Below are 18,066 nucleotides of genomic sequence, written 5' to 3'. Positions count from 1 at the left end.
TGCGACCTGTCTGAGAGGTAAGAGGAGAACCACTGCAAAACGGTGCCTCCCACTCCCACCTCCCCTAGTCATCACAGAAGGATACCATGGTCGATGGTATTGAAGACCACTGAGAGGTCAAGAAGCACCAAGATAGAGGAATGTCCTCTATCCCTGGCCCGCCAGAGATCATCGGTCAGCGCGACCAAAGCAGTTTCGGTGGAGTAACCAGGCCTGAAACCCGACTGGAAGGGATCTAGATAGTGTGCTTCATCCAAGGACCGTCGGAGTTGAAAGGCCACCACCTTATCAACAACCTTCCCAACAAAGGGGAGGTTGGAGACTGGACGGTAGTTTTTAAGGATAGCTGGGTTTCTTTAGGAGGAGTCTCACCACCACATCCTTTAAGGGCTGCGGGAAAGATCCCCTTGTAGAGAGGTGTTAATAATCCTCTGGAACCAGCCTCGTGTAACCTCCCTGCTGGCCGAAACCAGCAAGGAGGGACACGGGTCCAGTAAACAGGTGGAGGCACTCACCGCTCCCATGGCCTTGTCCACTTCCTCAGGAGTAACAGGCTGGAACTCGCTCCAAGAAATCCGATCAAGGCCCACCCTCGGCATCTCGGCAGGTACTGCCCAAGTGGAGTCCAGGTCCGTCCGAATCTGAGGGCCTTATCCGACAGAAACAGACCATTGGTTCTTACCTGAAGGGTCCTTCTCTGCACACTGCGGGAGAGTCCAAGAATGGGTTATTATCACAGTCTGCTTGCCCTGGACTGAGAAGTCTTTTCCCTGGCCACGCCTCCTGCGTGGTCACGTCTCTCCAGAAAAAATGGAAGTAGTCAAGTCCGTGAGGATGTCGCAATAAGGTAGAGTACAAGACCGTGAAGGTGTCCTGCTAAGAGACAAGATCAAGTCCAGAGGACACATAAGTCACAATTCAGAAACACTAGAAGATGGCACTATCACCCCCGGGACAGCTGGGTGGGTTGGACTCTCCCGCAGTGTGCAGAGAAGGACCCTTCAGGTAAGAACCAATGGTCTTTCTCCTGCACACTGCTCAGAGAGTCCAAGAATGGGACATACCCAAGTTACTGTCCATCAGGGCGGGTAGAAGAGCTGTCCCGGGTCTCATCCGTCTGAACCACTGCCTGTAACACCCTCCTGCCAAAGGCCGCCTCAGCGGAGGCGAAGGCATCCAGCTTGTAGTGCCTGACGAACGGGGAAGGTGAAGACCATGCTGCCGCCCGACAGATCTCCTCGATTGAGGCCTGGGCAGCCCAGGCTGCGGAGGTGGCGGCACTTCTTGTTGAGTGGGCCGTGATATTTCGAGGGACCGTCTTGGCCAGACTTTCATAAGCGGAGGCGATGCAAGCCCTGAGCCAGCGCCCCACGGTGGAAGAGGAGACCTTCTTGCCCAGAGAACCAGGTTGAAAGGAGATGAACAAGGCCTCAGACTGCCGAAACTCCGACGTTCGATGAAGGTAGGTCTTCAGGGCTCGCCTAACGTCCAAGGTATGCCACGAGCGCTCCCGAGGATGGGAAGGACGGGGACAGAAGCTAGGGAGAATGACCTCCTGTGTTCTATGAAAAAGTGAATTGACCTTCGGAATGAAAGAGGGATCAAGTCGCAAGACGACCCTGTCGGGATGGACGATGCAGAGGTCCTGACGCATCGACAGGGCCGCCAGCTCGGAGATGCGACGTGCCGATGTGATAGCAATCAAAAAGGCTGTCTTCAGCGTCAGATGGCGAAGAGAAATAGAGCTGATAGGCTCGAAGGGTGGTGCGGTGAGTGCCTGGAGTACTACGGACAGCTGCCATGAAGGATAACGGTGGACGGTGGGTGGGTGTAGATTCGCGGCGCCTTTTAAAAAGATGCGCACCTTGGGAACCTTGCCTAGGGTTAGCGAAGAATCCCCAGCCCAAACAGTAGCCAAGGCAGCAACCTGGCGACGTAGAGTGTTGGGGGACAAACCTCTGTCCAGACCCCCCTGCAGAAAGTCCAAAACGCGCTTCACGGGCGCAGTGACGGGGTTCAAAAGTCGTTCCTCGCACCACTTGGCAAAGGAGACCCACGTGGCGTCATAAATCCTCGTCGTGGAGGGACGACGAGCAGCTTGAATGGTACGTATTACCTCATCCGAAAAACCTTCGCTCCTTAACAGGTCCCTTTCAAGTGCCAGGCGGCCAACTGTAACCACTGGGGGTCGGGATGTATGACTGCCCCCTGGCGAAGGGAGACCAGATCCGGAGGAAGGCGCCATGGAGGAGACACCGACAGGCTGACTAGGTCGGCAAACCATGATCTCCGGGGCCAATGGGGGGCCACGAGAATCACCTCTGCTTCCTCCTCCATGATCTTGGAGATTACCTGTGGTAGAAGTGGAAGCGGCGGGAAGGCATATAGCAGGCCTGGGGGCCAGTGGCACCGCAAAGCGTCCGTCCCTTCTGCCCCCTGAGTCTGGAAGCGGGAGAGAAACCTCGACAGTTGAGCGTTCTCTTTGGAGGCAAACAGGTCCATCTGGGGTAGACCGAACCTGACGGTCAGACGGCGGAAGAGGGCGGGATCGAGTTGCCACTCGGCCGGGTCGATGGTTTTCCTGCTGAGCCAGTCCGCGCGGGTGTTGTCTACTCCCGAGATGTGGTCTGAGCGGATGGACTCCAGATGGCGCTCCGCCCAGCGACCTAGGGCTTCCGCTTCCATCATCAGACGTTTTGACCTGGTGCCACCCTGGCGGTTGATGTGCGCCTTGGTGGCCACGTTGTCCGTCATCAGCAAGACGTGTCGTCGACGGACCTCTCGGTGGAAGTGACGGAGGGCTAACCTCGCTGCCCTCAGCTCCAGTAGATTGATGTTGCAGCGGGATTCCGATGCGGACCACCTCCCCTGAACCACGAGGTGGCCCAGGTGCGCTCCCCAGCCGGAGAGACTGGCGTCGGTGGTGACGACCACCCGGACGGGTTCCTTGAAGAGGTGCCCCTTGCGTATTGCCGGTGACGTCCACCATCGGAGAGACCTCTTCACCAGAGGAGGAACGGTGATTAACAGGCTTGAGTTGCTCCTGTTGGCCCTCTGGTGGGGTAGAAGCAGCCACTGCAGGGTTCTTGAGTGCAGTCTGGCCCACGGAACGATCGACAGGCAGGAGATCATCTTCCCCAAAAGCTGAGACAGGAGAATCACCTGAGACTGCCTTGCCCGGATCACCTGGTGTGCAAGAGAGCGGAGGGCCTCTACTCTGTCTGGGGAAAGGAAGACCCTGCAACAGGAGGAATCTATCACCGCCCCCAGGTGAATGATTCTGGTGGAGGGGGAAAGATGGCTCTTTTCCAGATTTAGGGAGAACCCGTGGCTTCTGAGGGCTCTCATGGTTATGCGCAGGTCCCGTACGGCCTGCGGCCTGGACGACGACTGGAGGAGGATGTCGTCTAGGTAGCATTGGAGCCGTATGGGTCTGCGTCGGAGGTGCGCAGCCACCACTGCCAGAACCTTCGTGAAGGTCCTGGGGGCCGACGACAGGCCGAATGGGAGGGCCCGGTATTGGAAATGTCGGCCGGCGTAAAAGAAGCGTAGGAACCTCCTGTGCTGGGGGCGGATGGGGATATGGAGATACGCCTCCTTCAGGTCTATTGAAGTCAGGTAGTCCCCCTGGCGGATCCCCGCCAGGATGGATTGGAGGGACTGCATCTTGAACCTCCGGTAGGCGATGAACCGATTGAGGTTCTTGAGGTCCAAGATGGCCCTCCACCCCCCCGAGCTCTTGGGGACGAGAAAGAGAATGGAGTAATAACCCCTCCCCTCCTGCCCGGGGGGGACCTGCTCTATGGCGTTTATTTCCAGAAGGTGGAGAACCTCCTGATCCATCCGCTCCCTCTTTACGGGACAGGAAGGGGTAGGGCACCTGATGAAATTCCTGGGAGGGGGGGAAAGAAATTCCAGAGAGAGCCCCTCCCGGATGGTCTGAAGTACCCAGGCATCCTCCGCTGTCCGAGCCCAATGGGACGCAAACAGCTGGAGGCGCCCCCCTATGGGAGATGTCATCGGGGAGTCACTTTGACTTGCGAAAGGGCCTATTTGAAGCTCCGCCGCGGTTAAGCCTGCGGAACCCGAACTGCTGCCCCCCTCTGTCGCGAAACGAGGCCCTCTCTTGCGCCCTCTCCCCTGACTGACCCGAGGACCGGTTTGTGGGATTGAAGGCGGTGGAGGTAGAAGGCTCTGAGGCACGAAAAGGCTGCCTCCTGCGAAAGCGAAAGGGCTTGCGGTCCTTCTTAGCAGTAGAGGGCAAGACCTTCCTCTTATCCTTGGATTCGATAAGAAATTTGTCTAGCACTTCTCCAAATAATTTGGCACCCTTGAAGGGCGCTGCGGCCAGCTTCCATTTATGTTTTTGGTCCGCCTGCCAATGGCGGAGCCAAATAAGTCTACGGGATGTTACGTTCGCCGCCAGAGCCCTGGACGCAAATTTGGTGGCGTTAAGAGAGGCGTCCGCGGCATACTGGGCGGCCGCAATGGTCTTGGAGACATCCTGGTGAAGACGACCGTCTTCAAGAGGAAGCTTATACAGGAGTTCCCTCAGCCATATTACCACTGCCCTGTTGAAGAAAGAAGCGGATGAGGCTGCTCTAATGGCCCAGGCCGTCGCTAGGTGAATCTTGTGACAGGCCTTTTCCGCTTTCTTATCTTCCGCCTTGAGACCCTCAAGAAGGTCTGCAGGAAGGGGCGTGTTGGAAGTTAGGGCCGTGATGGGGGGGTCTACCTCCGGGAGTACCAGAAGGTTCTCCAGAGCCGGCTCCATGGTATACAACTGTTTATCCACCCCACTGGGGGAAGAAGAAGTGGCAGGCTGATCCCACTGGCGCTGAATTAAATCAAGGAATAGTTCAGGAATCGGGACCAGCTGTTGGTGAGAAGGAGGAAGTTTAAACATCGCCGCATTGGGGTTTGCCGGAGCGGCCCCAGCGGCAGGAGGAGCAGGGGTGGGCTTTATCCCCTCACCAGTGGCCACCTTCACCTTCTGCAGAATAGATTTAAAGAGAGAAGGCTTGAAAAGCCCCGAGAAGGATGGGGCGTCAGCTGTGAGATCGTCCTCATCATCTGATAATTGAAAGAGATCCTGGATCGGATCCTCAGGAGCTGAGGTCTCACTGACCACAGAGGATTCAATAGAGGGATGTCGCACCCGCTTTGGCGGAGGCGGCTCGGTAAGGGTGGATTTAGGGGGACCTGACACTGGGCGTTCACGCTTACGCATGGCAGCCTCCACAGCCCTAGCAATGGCCCTGTCCATCATCCTCTGCATGCTAGGAGAAAGCTCCGCCTCAGAGTCAGAATCCAAACCCATGTCCGGATCCGCTTGATCCCCCTGAATAGGAAGGGAAATATCCTGAGGGATGGTAATAGAATGAACCGCTGGCTCCTGCCCTTGGTCATAGGACCAGGAAGGAGAAGGTGAGGAAGGGGCCAAGGATCTGCCGGGGGACAAATCCTGTGATTCGACCTCCTCAGCCAACAGAGCTGCGGGATCCCTTCTGGGGGGAGGAGCCAAGGAAACCCCAGGGGTGGAGGAGAGGGAGTCTCTCTCCGCCAGGCGCCTGGCTTTCTCAAATTGTTTGTCAAGGGCCCTCTGGCGCCTCTCAGCATCCCTGGCCTCGGCCATAGAGGGAGTCTTGGGGGGTTTACCCTGACTGACCACCCGTGCCCTGCCTGAACCATCCTCCATAGCCTGGGGAGAACCCACGCTCGGAGCCTGAGGGGAACCCTGTCTACCAGCAAGGGAACCTGAGACAGAAGAATCCATGAGGAAACACACAGGTTGATCAGGCAATTGGCAGAAAGGGAACAGGGAACTCTGACAAACTGCTCTGCAAGAAAAAGGAACGAGAGAATTCATGAGAGAAGCACATCACAATGCAGAAGAATGCACAATGATAAGAGAATAATGCATCAGCAGAGCAGAGAGTGGGGAGAATACAGAATGTTGTAACCTAATAGGTTAACATTCAACTAGGCTCGAGCAGGAGCCACCCACAGCCAGCAATGAGGAGGGAAAAAAGGGGCCTCTCCTACTTCTTTTAAAAATATTGCCAATTTGCAGGCCGGGGGCCTACCTGCACTGAGGCTCAGGCCTGGAGCCCAAGAGCCAGGGCCGCTAGAACAATGAAGAGGATGGTCTGGGGGCAGTTGAGGGATGGGAAGAACCCCCGCTGATCCCACAACCATCCAGCGGCAGCCTAGTGAGACGGGGCTGAAGCAGAGGCCAAGGCCTTAAAAGGGCGCGAAACTCCCAGCCTTAAAAGGGCCTCCGCACAGCGTGAGGGGAAAGAGGAGAATGATCGTGAGCACGTGCGTCTGCTCAGCAGGCCCCGATCATCTCCGCGGCAGCCTCCCAAGTTTTTTAGGGCCAAGGGCGAAAAAACCTCGAGAAAACAATAAAGGTGACCAAACGCAGCCCTGCTGCATTCCCTGAAGGCTTTGCCACCCGCTGTGCACTTTAAATAACAATCAGCGTTTTCTCCTAAGCCGGAGAAGCAACCCCCACCGTCTGCCTCCCAGCCTCAAGAGGCTTCAAGCAGCAATCAGGCTGCTATTATAAGAGAAATGAAAGGAGAGGGGAAAAAGAGGGAAGAATAAGGGGAAAAGACAGAGAGTCCAAGTTAGGTAAAAAATAATTAAAAAAAAAACCTGGAGCTCACAGTGAAACAATCCGATCGGGCTGACTGAGAATTTTTTCTGGAGAGACGTGACCACGCAGGAGGCGTGGCCAGGGAAAAGACTTCTCAGTCCAGGGCAAGCAGACTGTGATAATAACCCATTCTTGGACTCTCTGAGCAGTGTGCAGGAGAATGAACAAATTCCTCAGCTCTTCCCTGTAAGGGTTCCTCCACATCCATCCCCTTCAGGAGGGAGCGAGTTATCCTAAACAGGGTGGCCGGGCGAGATTCTGCGAACGCAATAAGAGTGGGAAAATGAGCACATTTTGCCACCCGTATTGCCACTAAGTAAGACCTAATAAAGGTTCTTAACTGTGTTCGGTCAGATTCGGAGTTACTGGCCCTCCAACGTCGCTCTAGGCGTCTCTTCTGGCGTTTCATCTCCCGGAGTTCCTCGATGAACCAAGGAGCCCTCCTGGATCCACTGCCGCGGAGAGGCCACAAAGGCACAATCCGATCAAGAGCCCCAGCCGCCACTGTATGCCAAGCAGCGACCAAAGACTCTGTCGGATTGCGGGCAAGGGAGTCAGGTATTTCCCCAAGCTCCGTCTGATGGGTCCATCAGGCGCCTGGGGCGGAACTATTTAATCGGCTCCACCTCCCTGAAGTGGGGGAGTGGTTTCTGAAAATCCAGCCTCAGTAGGAAGTGATCTGACCATGATGGGGCAAGATCTCTATGCCCTTCAATTCCAGATCACGTCTCCAATGCCCCGAGAGAAACACGAGGTCGAGAGTGTGTCCTGCTGTATGAGTTGGACCCTGAATTACCTGGGTCAAGTCCATGGTTGTCAGGGAAGCCATGAACTCCTGCGCCTCATCAGAGCGTTCGCCGAGAGATGGCAGGTTGAAATCCCCCAACACTATCAGTTTGGGGAAATCAACCGCCAGTCTGGCTACTGACTCCAGGAGCGCAGGCAGGGCTGTTGTAACGCACCTGGGAGGTAGGTATGTTAGCAACAAGCCCACTTGACCCCCTAGGTCCAGCTTCACCAGAAGGAACTCACACCCGACAATCTCCGGAGCAGGGATCCCATGAGGAACTAATGATTTTCGGATGATGGCAGCCACTTCCCCACCCCTTCTCTGATGTCGTGGTTGGTGGAGCACCTGAAAGCCTTCTGGGCACATTTCAGAGAGGGGGACTCCTCCCTCATGGCCCAGCCAGGTTTCAGTAATACATGCCAGATCTGCCCCATCTAATATTAAGTCCCGGACGAGGGGAGCTTTATGAATCACAGACCTGGCATTTAGCAACAGCTACCTGAGACCAGGGCCCTGACATCTCTTGCCACTTGGTCCTTGAGATGAGCTATCAAGGCCGGAACAAGGGATCGCTGTGACGTAGCGAACCCTCCTTCCCCGGTAATGGCTAGCCTTGAAGCTCCCGTCATACCTGACTCTCCCAGACGTAACCGGGATGCTCCGGCCCGTCCCACCCTCCGTAGACCCTTCCTCCCCTCCCATGGCCCCCAGTCTCCTTGGCAGGCCATTCACCCCATACACTCCAGGACAAGAGGCGGTTCCAGGTCCCCATCCACTTCTGCTTCTGCAGGTCCCCCTCAGTGGAGGGGGCTCCAGGCTGCACTCCCGGTCCCCTCATATATACCAAGAAGCCATTCTCAACATACAAACCCCACTATAACAATAAAAACAGTAGGTACAATAAAAACAGGGTAAAAAGTTAAAGTTAATAAAGATGGGATCATTCACTAACATACATACTCAAACACTCCACATACCAAGACAGTTTGCGCGGGTCTTAGAAACTGTGCAGATAACTCTAAAAGTCCAGAATGGTTGAGAACCAGCAATGGCAGTAGATGGTAACCAGGAGAATATCTGTCTTCCCTTCTCCTGTAGGCCTGAAGAAGGTCCAAAAGTCCGGGGTGGCAAAAACGAATCTAGAATGGACACCTCTGTGGCAACGGATCCCTGCGGACAGATTGCTGGCAAGACCTGGCCGTGGTACGCTTGGAAGGCTGGTGCTCCCTGCAGAGGCCAGCAGTAATGCCTCTCTCAATAGCCCGCTCTATAACCTGCTGCATTTCTACTGAAAGATTAGGCCCTTGCTCTTCAGCGGGCTGGTTCCCCTTGCTATGGGCTTGTCTGCATGTGTTGATGGCCAGGTTCCTCCTCTGCAATAGCACAGTCAAAGCGGGTTAATTCCTCAGCCATGGATGAAACCAAGGACTCAGGATAGCCAATTGATGCTTCAGGGGAACCCTCCCTAGAGCCCTCCTCCTCCAGTGAGGGTGAGACAACCCTCTGATGATATGGGTGGGACGGGGCCTCTGCTACATCTGGCAGGGGACTAGGGGAAGGGGAATGGTGGCTAGAGGACAGAGATACCCGACAGCCTTCACCCAGCATCTCTTAAAGAGACAGCAAGGGAATAAAAGCCTTGCTAACTAATTACTACGAAAAAATGAAACACTAGACAAAAATAAGAAATCCTAACTATCTAAAGGAGAGTCCCAGTCTATTCACTCAAGAACTGAGGAGCTCCCCAAAAACGCATCTGAACTGGACTGGACTGAGTTTTTAAACTGTCCTCAATGAGGAGGAGGAGGCATGTCTAAGAAAAGTTGACTCAGTCCTTGGGCGAATAGACTAAATTTAACCCATGCTTGGACTCTCCAAGCAGCGCGCAGGAGAACAGGAGGAAGTAGTAGTATTAGGTATGTCTGCCACCTTAAGTTATTTATAAAACTAATAAAGGAGGGATAAAAAATTAGAAAAATTAATTATAGAAATGTGTATATTTTCAAAAGGTTTTGCCCTAAAAATCTATAAGATGCAATGTGCTTTCCAAAGACCCTGTCCTACTCTTTTGCAGCCATAACTTGTGCCAGGACACTATTAATCCAAGGAATTCCAATTTTTTCCCCTTTGTATCAGACAAGGAACATTTTACTCAAGGATAAGCCGACCTTTGAATTTTTAATTAAAATAGCATACAAACTGTGCCAACCACAAATATGCTGACCCACATTTTTCATTGTATTTTGGTTTAAAATTTGAGTGTCTGTTTATCTACACTTGGGAGTATATACAATATTTCCTTACATTGTATGCATGAGTCATAAAAATAGGCTTCCCTTGATTTCTTAAAGGAAGTACATTTTCATTATATTTTCCAACAATTGTTTTTCAGAAAGCAGTTTGTGGCAATGGAAATAAAAGATATATAGAGGTGTTTTTTACATTCAAAATACAAGATCTGAAAATTTTTTCCAGCAACATCTACCTTGTTTTGAGTCACTTTTCATCCTCACTGTATAGATTTCCCAACCCTTATAATCTTCCCACATCCAAGATTCAGAATGCTACAATTCAAACCCACTTAGGGGACAGTAGATCAGCGAAGGTCACATTAATGTATCTACAACCTCACAACCTACAATGTCTACAACACTTTTGAACTTCTGAGATTTAACTTACTTAAAAGACCTTTTTCACGTAGCATCCATAAGATAAATTCTGTGATCTTCTTATTGTGAGACAAACTAACTTCTCTGCATTCTAAAGGAGTTGCATCTTCATAACACTTAATTTACAGAACTGTTGATACCACTACCATGAAAAAAATATGTGTTAACAACTGTAGCATTTGCCACAAAGAATTTGATAACTAAGTAGTTATAAATAGGGCCCATATGGCAGTGACCAATGCTTAAAGATCCCATGCTGTTATCTTTCCATGGAAAGAACTGTGTGCTTCAAATTGATCTAAAGCTACAGTACTTTTTTTTCTTTCTGTGACAGTCTTCCTGAAATTCTATTAGGGCTATTATACATCTGCTGAGCCCCCTGCTTTTGAACTCACCTTAAATGGTCATTTTCATCTCAAATATCAGCAGGGGAGGATCAAATAAGAGGTCTGTCACTTTATTTATTTATAAGGACATTTGTAGTCTGAGATTGTGAGGCAGATACACCAAACACATCACAAATGTGTAACAACAGAATCTGTTTCATTTGGCATTGCATAGGATGTGCATAAAATTCAAAGCTAGCATTTAGACACCGAATTAACATTAAAAGATGACCAGCAATACTAGGTGTGGTTAAAATGTAGAAAGTCCTTGATGGAGTTTCAACATTCTTTTTAAATAAAAAAATAAAAATAAAATCAGCTGGGATGGGAATAGCTACCTAAAACTGTTGTTGCTGTTCCCACTCCCAAGAAGAAATACAAGACTAGATAAAATATGAGTCTGACTCAACGGCTTTTATGACAATTTAATGATGCTAACAGAGCAACTGTAAAATATTATGAGCATGACAAATATCAGGTTTAAGTTTCAAAACAGCCACAGCCCAATTCTTAGTGCCAGCCAGAATTATTTAATATGGCTAGTTCCAGGTGTCTGTCTAAAATTTTGATTTGAGAAGAAACTATTCATTTCATGCTGCCATAAAGAAACCTTTAATTGTAATTTCTTTTCTGTGAATAAAGAGGCTACATCTGATCATTCTGTTACCAAAGCTGGCTTCAGGATCATAGAACTAGACAGGTCCCTGATCATTCAGCACCCAAATCCAAACTAAAACTAAAGACAATTGGCTGTTTAATTTCTACTTGGACATGCAAAGTGCATGGAGGCCCACCAGCACCTAGGGTAACCAGCTCTTCTGTCAAAGTAATCTCACTGTGAAGTTTTCCTATTCCTCCATTAGCATCTGCCTTCCTATATCTTAACTCCATCACTCTGCAACAAAAGAGAACCAGACTTGATCTTTTATAGGAAAACTTTTCAAATCTTTGAAGAACGCTTTCATATTCCTGTGCCTTTGACTTTCTCAACACTATATATATATGCTCAGTTCCTTCCATCTCGCTGCGTGTAAGCCTTAGTTTCTAGATCCTAATCAAATTCTGACCCCAAAATGCCCCTCTATTGGCGTTCACCTCACAGAACAAGTCAGCCTTGATGCTTTGTTTTTATATCATTTTAATGCATATAGAATGCATCAAGAATAGGAATAAATTGTATAATGAAATCCATTTCAGTGGTGGGCTATTATTCATTTATTTCATGGAGATAAAGCAGGCTCCATATGAAACAGATATAAAAAATTTCTGGAGAATGTCAATAACAGATATGAGAAATAAGTAGTCCTGCAGATTTGCATAAATGCAATACTCACCAGCACTAGACAGTATGGACAAATTACAAATCAGTAATATTTGGGAAACTACAGATTCTTTAGAAAAGGATCTAGGGTCTCCCATCACCCACAGTTATATTAGTTGTGTGTCATTCAGGTAATACTTAGCCCATTACTTATATCATACAATGCAAAATCTCTATTCTCTTAAAATTATGACTCCTTGATGACAGACATTATCTGACTGGTGACATTGACTTTCCAGAATCATCCCCATTATCCTGTAACTTTTCCTGCGGAAATATATTTATCAAACTTATTATATGCTACAGCAAATGCTACTACAGTTTTTCCTCCTGTAACCAGCAATAGGACTTAATTGATTGCCCGGCATTACCATATTTAGAGTATTATTTGTAGCAACCAATGAAGTTAGAAAGAAGGAAAATGTACAGCATAATCACTTAAAAAAAATCATAGGATGTGACAACACAAGATCAACTTTTGAAGAGCAGCCCAATGTCTTTTAAAATATAACATTCTAATCTTAAATACATACTTCTTTTATACAGGCAGTCCAACCAAATTTCTTCTAGGTGCCAGCATGAAATGTGTTTCTCTCACCAACTGTTCCTACCACAACAATCCTGTGACAATATTGATTAAAGTCAGCCAATTAGACTCCATGACTTTGTAAGAAGTTGAACCTGGGCCCCAGTCCTGAACAGGGACACACATACAAACGCTATATTTTATCTGTTTAGCTTGGATCACCATCCCAAGCACCCAGCAAAGATAACTAATAACTTGTCAAATTCAATTACATGGTTCCTTTTTTATTTTGATTGGAAAGTGCCTATGCCTACAAGTTGGTGTGAGAGTTCCTAAGAACAAAGGGGACGGGGAGGAAATACCACAAATGAAGGCTTACGGTGGAGCAGTAAGAAATGTGTTTGGCCTCCAGGGATTTGCAATGTGAACTGTGCAAATACACAAGGTCTCCCCCTTCACGCTCCTGTCTCTGCAAATCAAGCTTACCTTATAATTGCTGGAATTTACCCACGAGGTAGCAAGGCCATCAACCATTTTGTCCAGCATGGTCTGATCGTGTTCAAGGTCAGCAGATTTCTGTTTATCTGAGAAATAATCTATCAATTCTTGGCCAACTTGAAGTCGTTTCCCAACATCTTTCTGCAGGACCTGCATCAAGCAGGACTCCATTGTGGGTTCCATAATGTTCTAGAAAGAAAGCGGAGACAAACTAGAGGGCGGCAGGTTTGAAAAGTCCTCCTGTAGAGATTATCCTTGAGGTCGCCTCTTTGTTTGAAGGTTACCAAGGTCCTGGATTTCAAAGATGTGATTCTGGGAATGACAACAATGCACCATGTGTGTCTAAAGAGCAGCTGGCAGGTTATTAAAAGTTCAATTCAAAAAACTAGTAATAGATAAATAAAGCAGAAAGCAGACCAGCCAGGCTGTAGGACCAGGTTTGTAGTACTTTCCAAATCAGCAGTCCATCCTGAAATTTTAAAGAGCAAAAGTTATTGGCAAATATTAAGCAAAAATTTACATTTCACAAAATCCCAAATTAAATATATGACATTTCCATTTAGAAGGAATGAATTTTCCTTCAGTTCTTTTTCAACGCACCGTTATGACAATTAAGGTTCTAAAAATTGGGACTTAAAACTTGTGTGCTTTGGTATCTTATGTAGTACTGAAGTCTGTCTTAAAATTAAAATGTGATGCTTTAGTGTAATAAAATGTCAAGTGTTCAGAAAATGCATGCACGCACAGGTACGCACACACATCACCCCATTTTTCAGTAACAAAAACATGAATCCAAAATGGACTATCAGGGATCATATTTAAATAGAGAAGACACTTTGTTACAGGATCTATGCATCCAAACCAGGTACTATATCAAGGGGGCTACGGGAGGGGGGGAGGGGAGAGAAATGCATAACCAAGATATAGAACAGCAAGGTTTAGGATAATCTTAAGGGAAATCAATACTGGATGAAGGTTTCTAAATACTAAAACAAACATCATATTTAGAATATGGCTTAACTGATACTGTGGGAGACGTTCCATAATCCGGAATGTCAGAATGCTATTCTGAAACCTCCTCTTGCTGCAGGGCAAGCTATACACTGGCATGAATGTTACATCATTCACAACACTCCCAGATAGCATCTACGGAGGGTGTGTGTGGGTGTGTGGGTGTGCGTATCTTTGCCCTCTTTGGGATTTTCTGAACGGTGCCTGTCTTTCCCATTGAATGTTGTCAGCTTTGCAGGATCCTTGCTAGAGATGTGCAGCTATTTGGCTACAATGAAGGGAAGCTTCTTCTCTAGTTACACATTGATTCTATTTGTCAGCAGCTTGTTAAAGAAGGCATGGCTTTCTCAAGGCTTGCCATACTTGCACCCGAAAACACGTGAACTAAGGAGGTGTTAAGGAGAAAGCAAGCAGCCTTACCACATTGCATTGTCAAATATCTCCCTGCTTGACTTGATATAAAGCTCTTATTGTAAAATATAGTGCTTGGTTTCTGCCAGACATAACACTCAAGTAGATTCAAAAGTTACTCATTTGATCTACCTATCCACAGAACATTCCTCCAGGCTATTACATGTTTTTTTTGTTTGGTGTGTGTGATATTCTCTCTCCCTCTCCCTCCCTCCCCCCTCCCCCCAAACAGGAACGAAGTTTGTGAGATTTCTACAGTGAATGGCCCAAAGCAACCTATATTGTTTAATGTAGCTAGCTTTGATTATTGGGTTGAAATGATTATATTAAAGGGGCAATTAATACCAGTGGCCCATTGCATAATGATACTGTGCTTGTGAAAGAAATTTCCATGTCATTCATTTACTCAGCCTCTCTTTATAAATCAGCATCAATCAAATGAAGCTTTGACAATATTCAGTAACAAAAATATTCAAAACTTCAGAAAATCTGAAAGGAGAATTTGCATTTCTCCTGCATGTGTTTGTATAGTTAAAATATTATGATATCACAAAATCTTGCAAGACTTCAGCATTCAAACATGAAATCACATGAGAAACAAACTTTCAGAAAAAAAACACTGAAATCTTGTGAGCTGCCAGAATGCGAATTCTGTAATCTCAATATGTCATTTATTGTCTTTTTTTAAAAAGTATTTTGGTACCCAATACATGAGACAAAATTTTGTCATGGTGTTCTCCTTCTGAAAAAGCTGCTCTATCTACCATATTCATATGTACAGCAAATACAAATTTACTATTATAAAAGCTGTATTAATCACATTGGTATTGGAATACTCTAACTGCTCAATTTTACACATGTCCAGTCAAAAGTAAGCCTCACTTATTTCAAACTTATTTGGGAGCCAGCCACCTTGAATACATTAATAGTACAGATCAACTTATGATTGCAATTGAGCCCAAAAATTTCCAAAAAATGCCTAAGTAAGGCAATTCTGTTTTTCTCATTTTATTAAGCAAATCACTGCATATGTTAAGTGATAATCCATTCATGTGATCATCAAGCAAATGTGCCTTCCCCATTGACTTTGCTTGACGGAAGTCACTGGGAAGGTTATAAATGGTGATGACATGACCTTGGGATCATAGATGCCATAAATACATGTCAGTTGCCAAGCGTCCAAATTTTGATCATGTGACCATGGGGAATGCTGCAACGGTTGTTAAGTGTGAAAATTGATCATAAGTCACTTTTTTCAGTCCTAGTGTAACTCCAACTGGTCATCAAATGAATGGTTGTAAGTTGAGGACTACCTATATAAATTGCAAATGCCATGTATCATGATACCTACTGGCAAAGTTCTCTAATCTCAGACACCTGGCATCCTCAGGATTTCTTTCCGAAGGCAATCGGGCTCCTAAATTGGCACACTCCTATTTCTAATGCAACTGAAGCCATGAAATTAAATACTATGGATTATCATAATTCAAATAGAAAAAGTTGGATTTAACTGTCAGTATGCAGACTCCCCTTGTTATGAATGCTAATTTAATGACTTCTCTGAGGTAACACCAAATAAATGCAGGGGCGCTTTGCTCTATTACACAGGTTATTATAAGAAGTGCAACCATACGTGCAATCCACATGCTAATTTGAAATAAATTTACATTGCAATGATTGGTATGTGCATTTGCAGAAACCTGAGTTGACAAAATATGCATTTTTAATCTGTTAACTTGTTTCACCAGCTAAGGGAAGACAACAATACAACTGTGCAAGAGGTAGGACAACAGATTGCTTAGAGTAGTTGCGATTAGCAAAAGGATTGCTTATAAGAACTGAATTCCTGGTTTCTACCACTACCACACAACATGGTACACTAGTAGAAAATGATGTGCTCAAGCAGGAACAGGGGGGACCCCAATTGAGAAACCTTGGAAGAAATATTTCCTTAAAATCATCTGAAGCAGCCTTGCCTTTTCAGGCATCCGGTATTACCAGACTCCTATCAAACAGGTTTGGATATGCTTGTTTTGGCTGCTTGTTAAGAGCAATTTTGGAATGAGTAAGTAAATAAAGAATAACTCCCTCACTTTACCATGTTAAACAGTGACTTTAAGAATAAATTGGATTACACAACCTGATTTTCAGCAAGGTAAGTGGCACCACTACTAACTTGCAAACTATCAGGGATGAGTGATACACATCTAGGCCTAAGTTTATGGCTCAACAAATATTTCTTACCAATACTAGTAAGCAGTATTCATGTTTCACGGGGCACTGAAACATTTCAAAATTTTGCTTCTATTTCATTTAGAATTATTTGAGTTCATATAAGTGAGTCTATTCAGACTAAGAGGACTTACGTTGGCTAAAAGCTAACTTTACTGTTTGCAATCACATCCTCATCCTCATCACTATCACCCTCATCCTCATCCTCATCATTCAGCAGTGCAAGACTGCATAGCTAGCACTTCCTTTTCCCATTACAACACAAGATAGATGATCCGGTGACTTTCCATGATGGAGACTGGCCTCTCCAGCACCCAACTAACACCTTAGCCATATGAAATACATACATAGAGAATTAATCCGAGTTTTACTTTGTCCTTTTCCTACAATCCAAGCCCCAAAGCACTACTTGCAAGCATAGACACAAGGAAAATACACACTGCAGGTTCTCCTCATGACAACAGGGCCGGCTCTTCTGTATCACTTTACCAGCAGCTGCAGCCTGGCTCTTCCCTGCCCCCTTATAACAAAATGAATTTCCCTCTTGTATGTACTCTACTTTATTAAGTCTGACAGATACACAATCTCCTCCTGTCCTCCGGCCATACTCCATAGTCCTTCAACCTTGCAACCATTACTTAGAATAGAGGAAAACTCCCGCCTGCCTGCAGAGAACAGTCTCTTTACCCTTAAAGTACTCAAGTCCAGCTTGTCTCTTTTCATTTGATAAAAAGAGGGCAGATCTACTAATAATAATTTGACATGCCTCTGGTTCTGCAAAAAAAAAAAGTAGGGCACACTTGAAGGAAAATGGGTCAAGTTCAGCAGTAAAGTGTGTGAATGGAGCAGAGATAAAAATATTTTTAAAAAACCTGATATGTAAACAAGCAGAGCAAGACCTAAAGACATCATGCCATCCAAAACATTAGAAGTCTAGTCTAAGTGACCTTTATCAAATCAAAGGAGATTTCTGCAGATCTGAATCTTCTTTCCCTTATCGGAGGATGTAGGAAGAGAACCCTCTTCATCTGCAGGGCAAAGAATCAACGATTTAAGCTGCCATGAGCTGCAGCTCGCTTATCAGACCTCCTGTTTTTTCCAGGTCATCATTCCTTCAATCCTCTTCTTTTATAAAAAGCAGCTAGATCCCGCAAACCAATTCCTCCAAAACAATTCCTCTAGCAGAAGAGCTGCCTGTTACTGTGCTGTATTCTATTACTGCCTGCTTTTCTATCATTTTAACAAAAACATTTATTGTAAAAGAATAAATATCATGACGAATGTTCAGCCAACTGAACAAAAATATCAAAAAAACCTTGTCTTTTGCCTACTTTTGTTTTATTTGGTGCTACGGTTCATTTGACTGCCCCTGTACATTTTTGCTCTCTTCCAAAAATGGGTATCTTCCCTCTCCTATGTTTTTTTTCAAAACAAGAATGAAGTCCATCAGTGGTTCTTTCTCTCTTTTATTTAACATTTAACAATGCCACTGATTTTTTTTTCTGTTTACCTTTGCCCTTGTTTAGTAAGTTCAGATTTCCCCATCCCCCTTCTAACTTTT

At 46.5% G+C, this 18,066-nt stretch overlaps 1 protein-coding gene across 33 annotated transcripts in view; it reads right to left on the bottom strand.

Annotated features, from left to right (window-relative positions):
- CLASP1 (cytoplasmic linker associated protein 1) overlaps window positions 1-18,066 on the bottom strand; it is a 258,994-nt gene that overhangs the window by 196,846 nt on the left and 44,082 nt on the right. For all 33 annotated transcript variants that reach the window (XM_087711876.1, XM_087711885.1, XM_087711872.1 and 30 more), the window contains exon 2: window positions 12,840-13,320. In XM_087711876.1, the coding sequence (XP_087568002.1) occupies window positions 12,840-13,034 (195 nt within the window). In that variant the 5' untranslated portion in view covers window positions 13,035-13,320. The remainder of the gene's footprint in view (window positions 1-12,839; window positions 13,321-18,066) is intronic.

This window comes from Thamnophis sirtalis, unplaced genomic scaffold, assembly GCF_051295495.1.
Source record: "Thamnophis sirtalis isolate CommonGarterSnake01/CBP01778 unplaced genomic scaffold, rThaSir2_p1.2 scaffold_1, whole genome shotgun sequence".
Classification (NCBI taxonomy): Eukaryota; Metazoa; Chordata; class Lepidosauria; order Squamata; family Natricidae; genus Thamnophis; species Thamnophis sirtalis.
The sequence above is the reverse complement of the archived record's forward strand: the minus strand, read 5'-3'. Positions and strand labels throughout refer to the sequence as shown.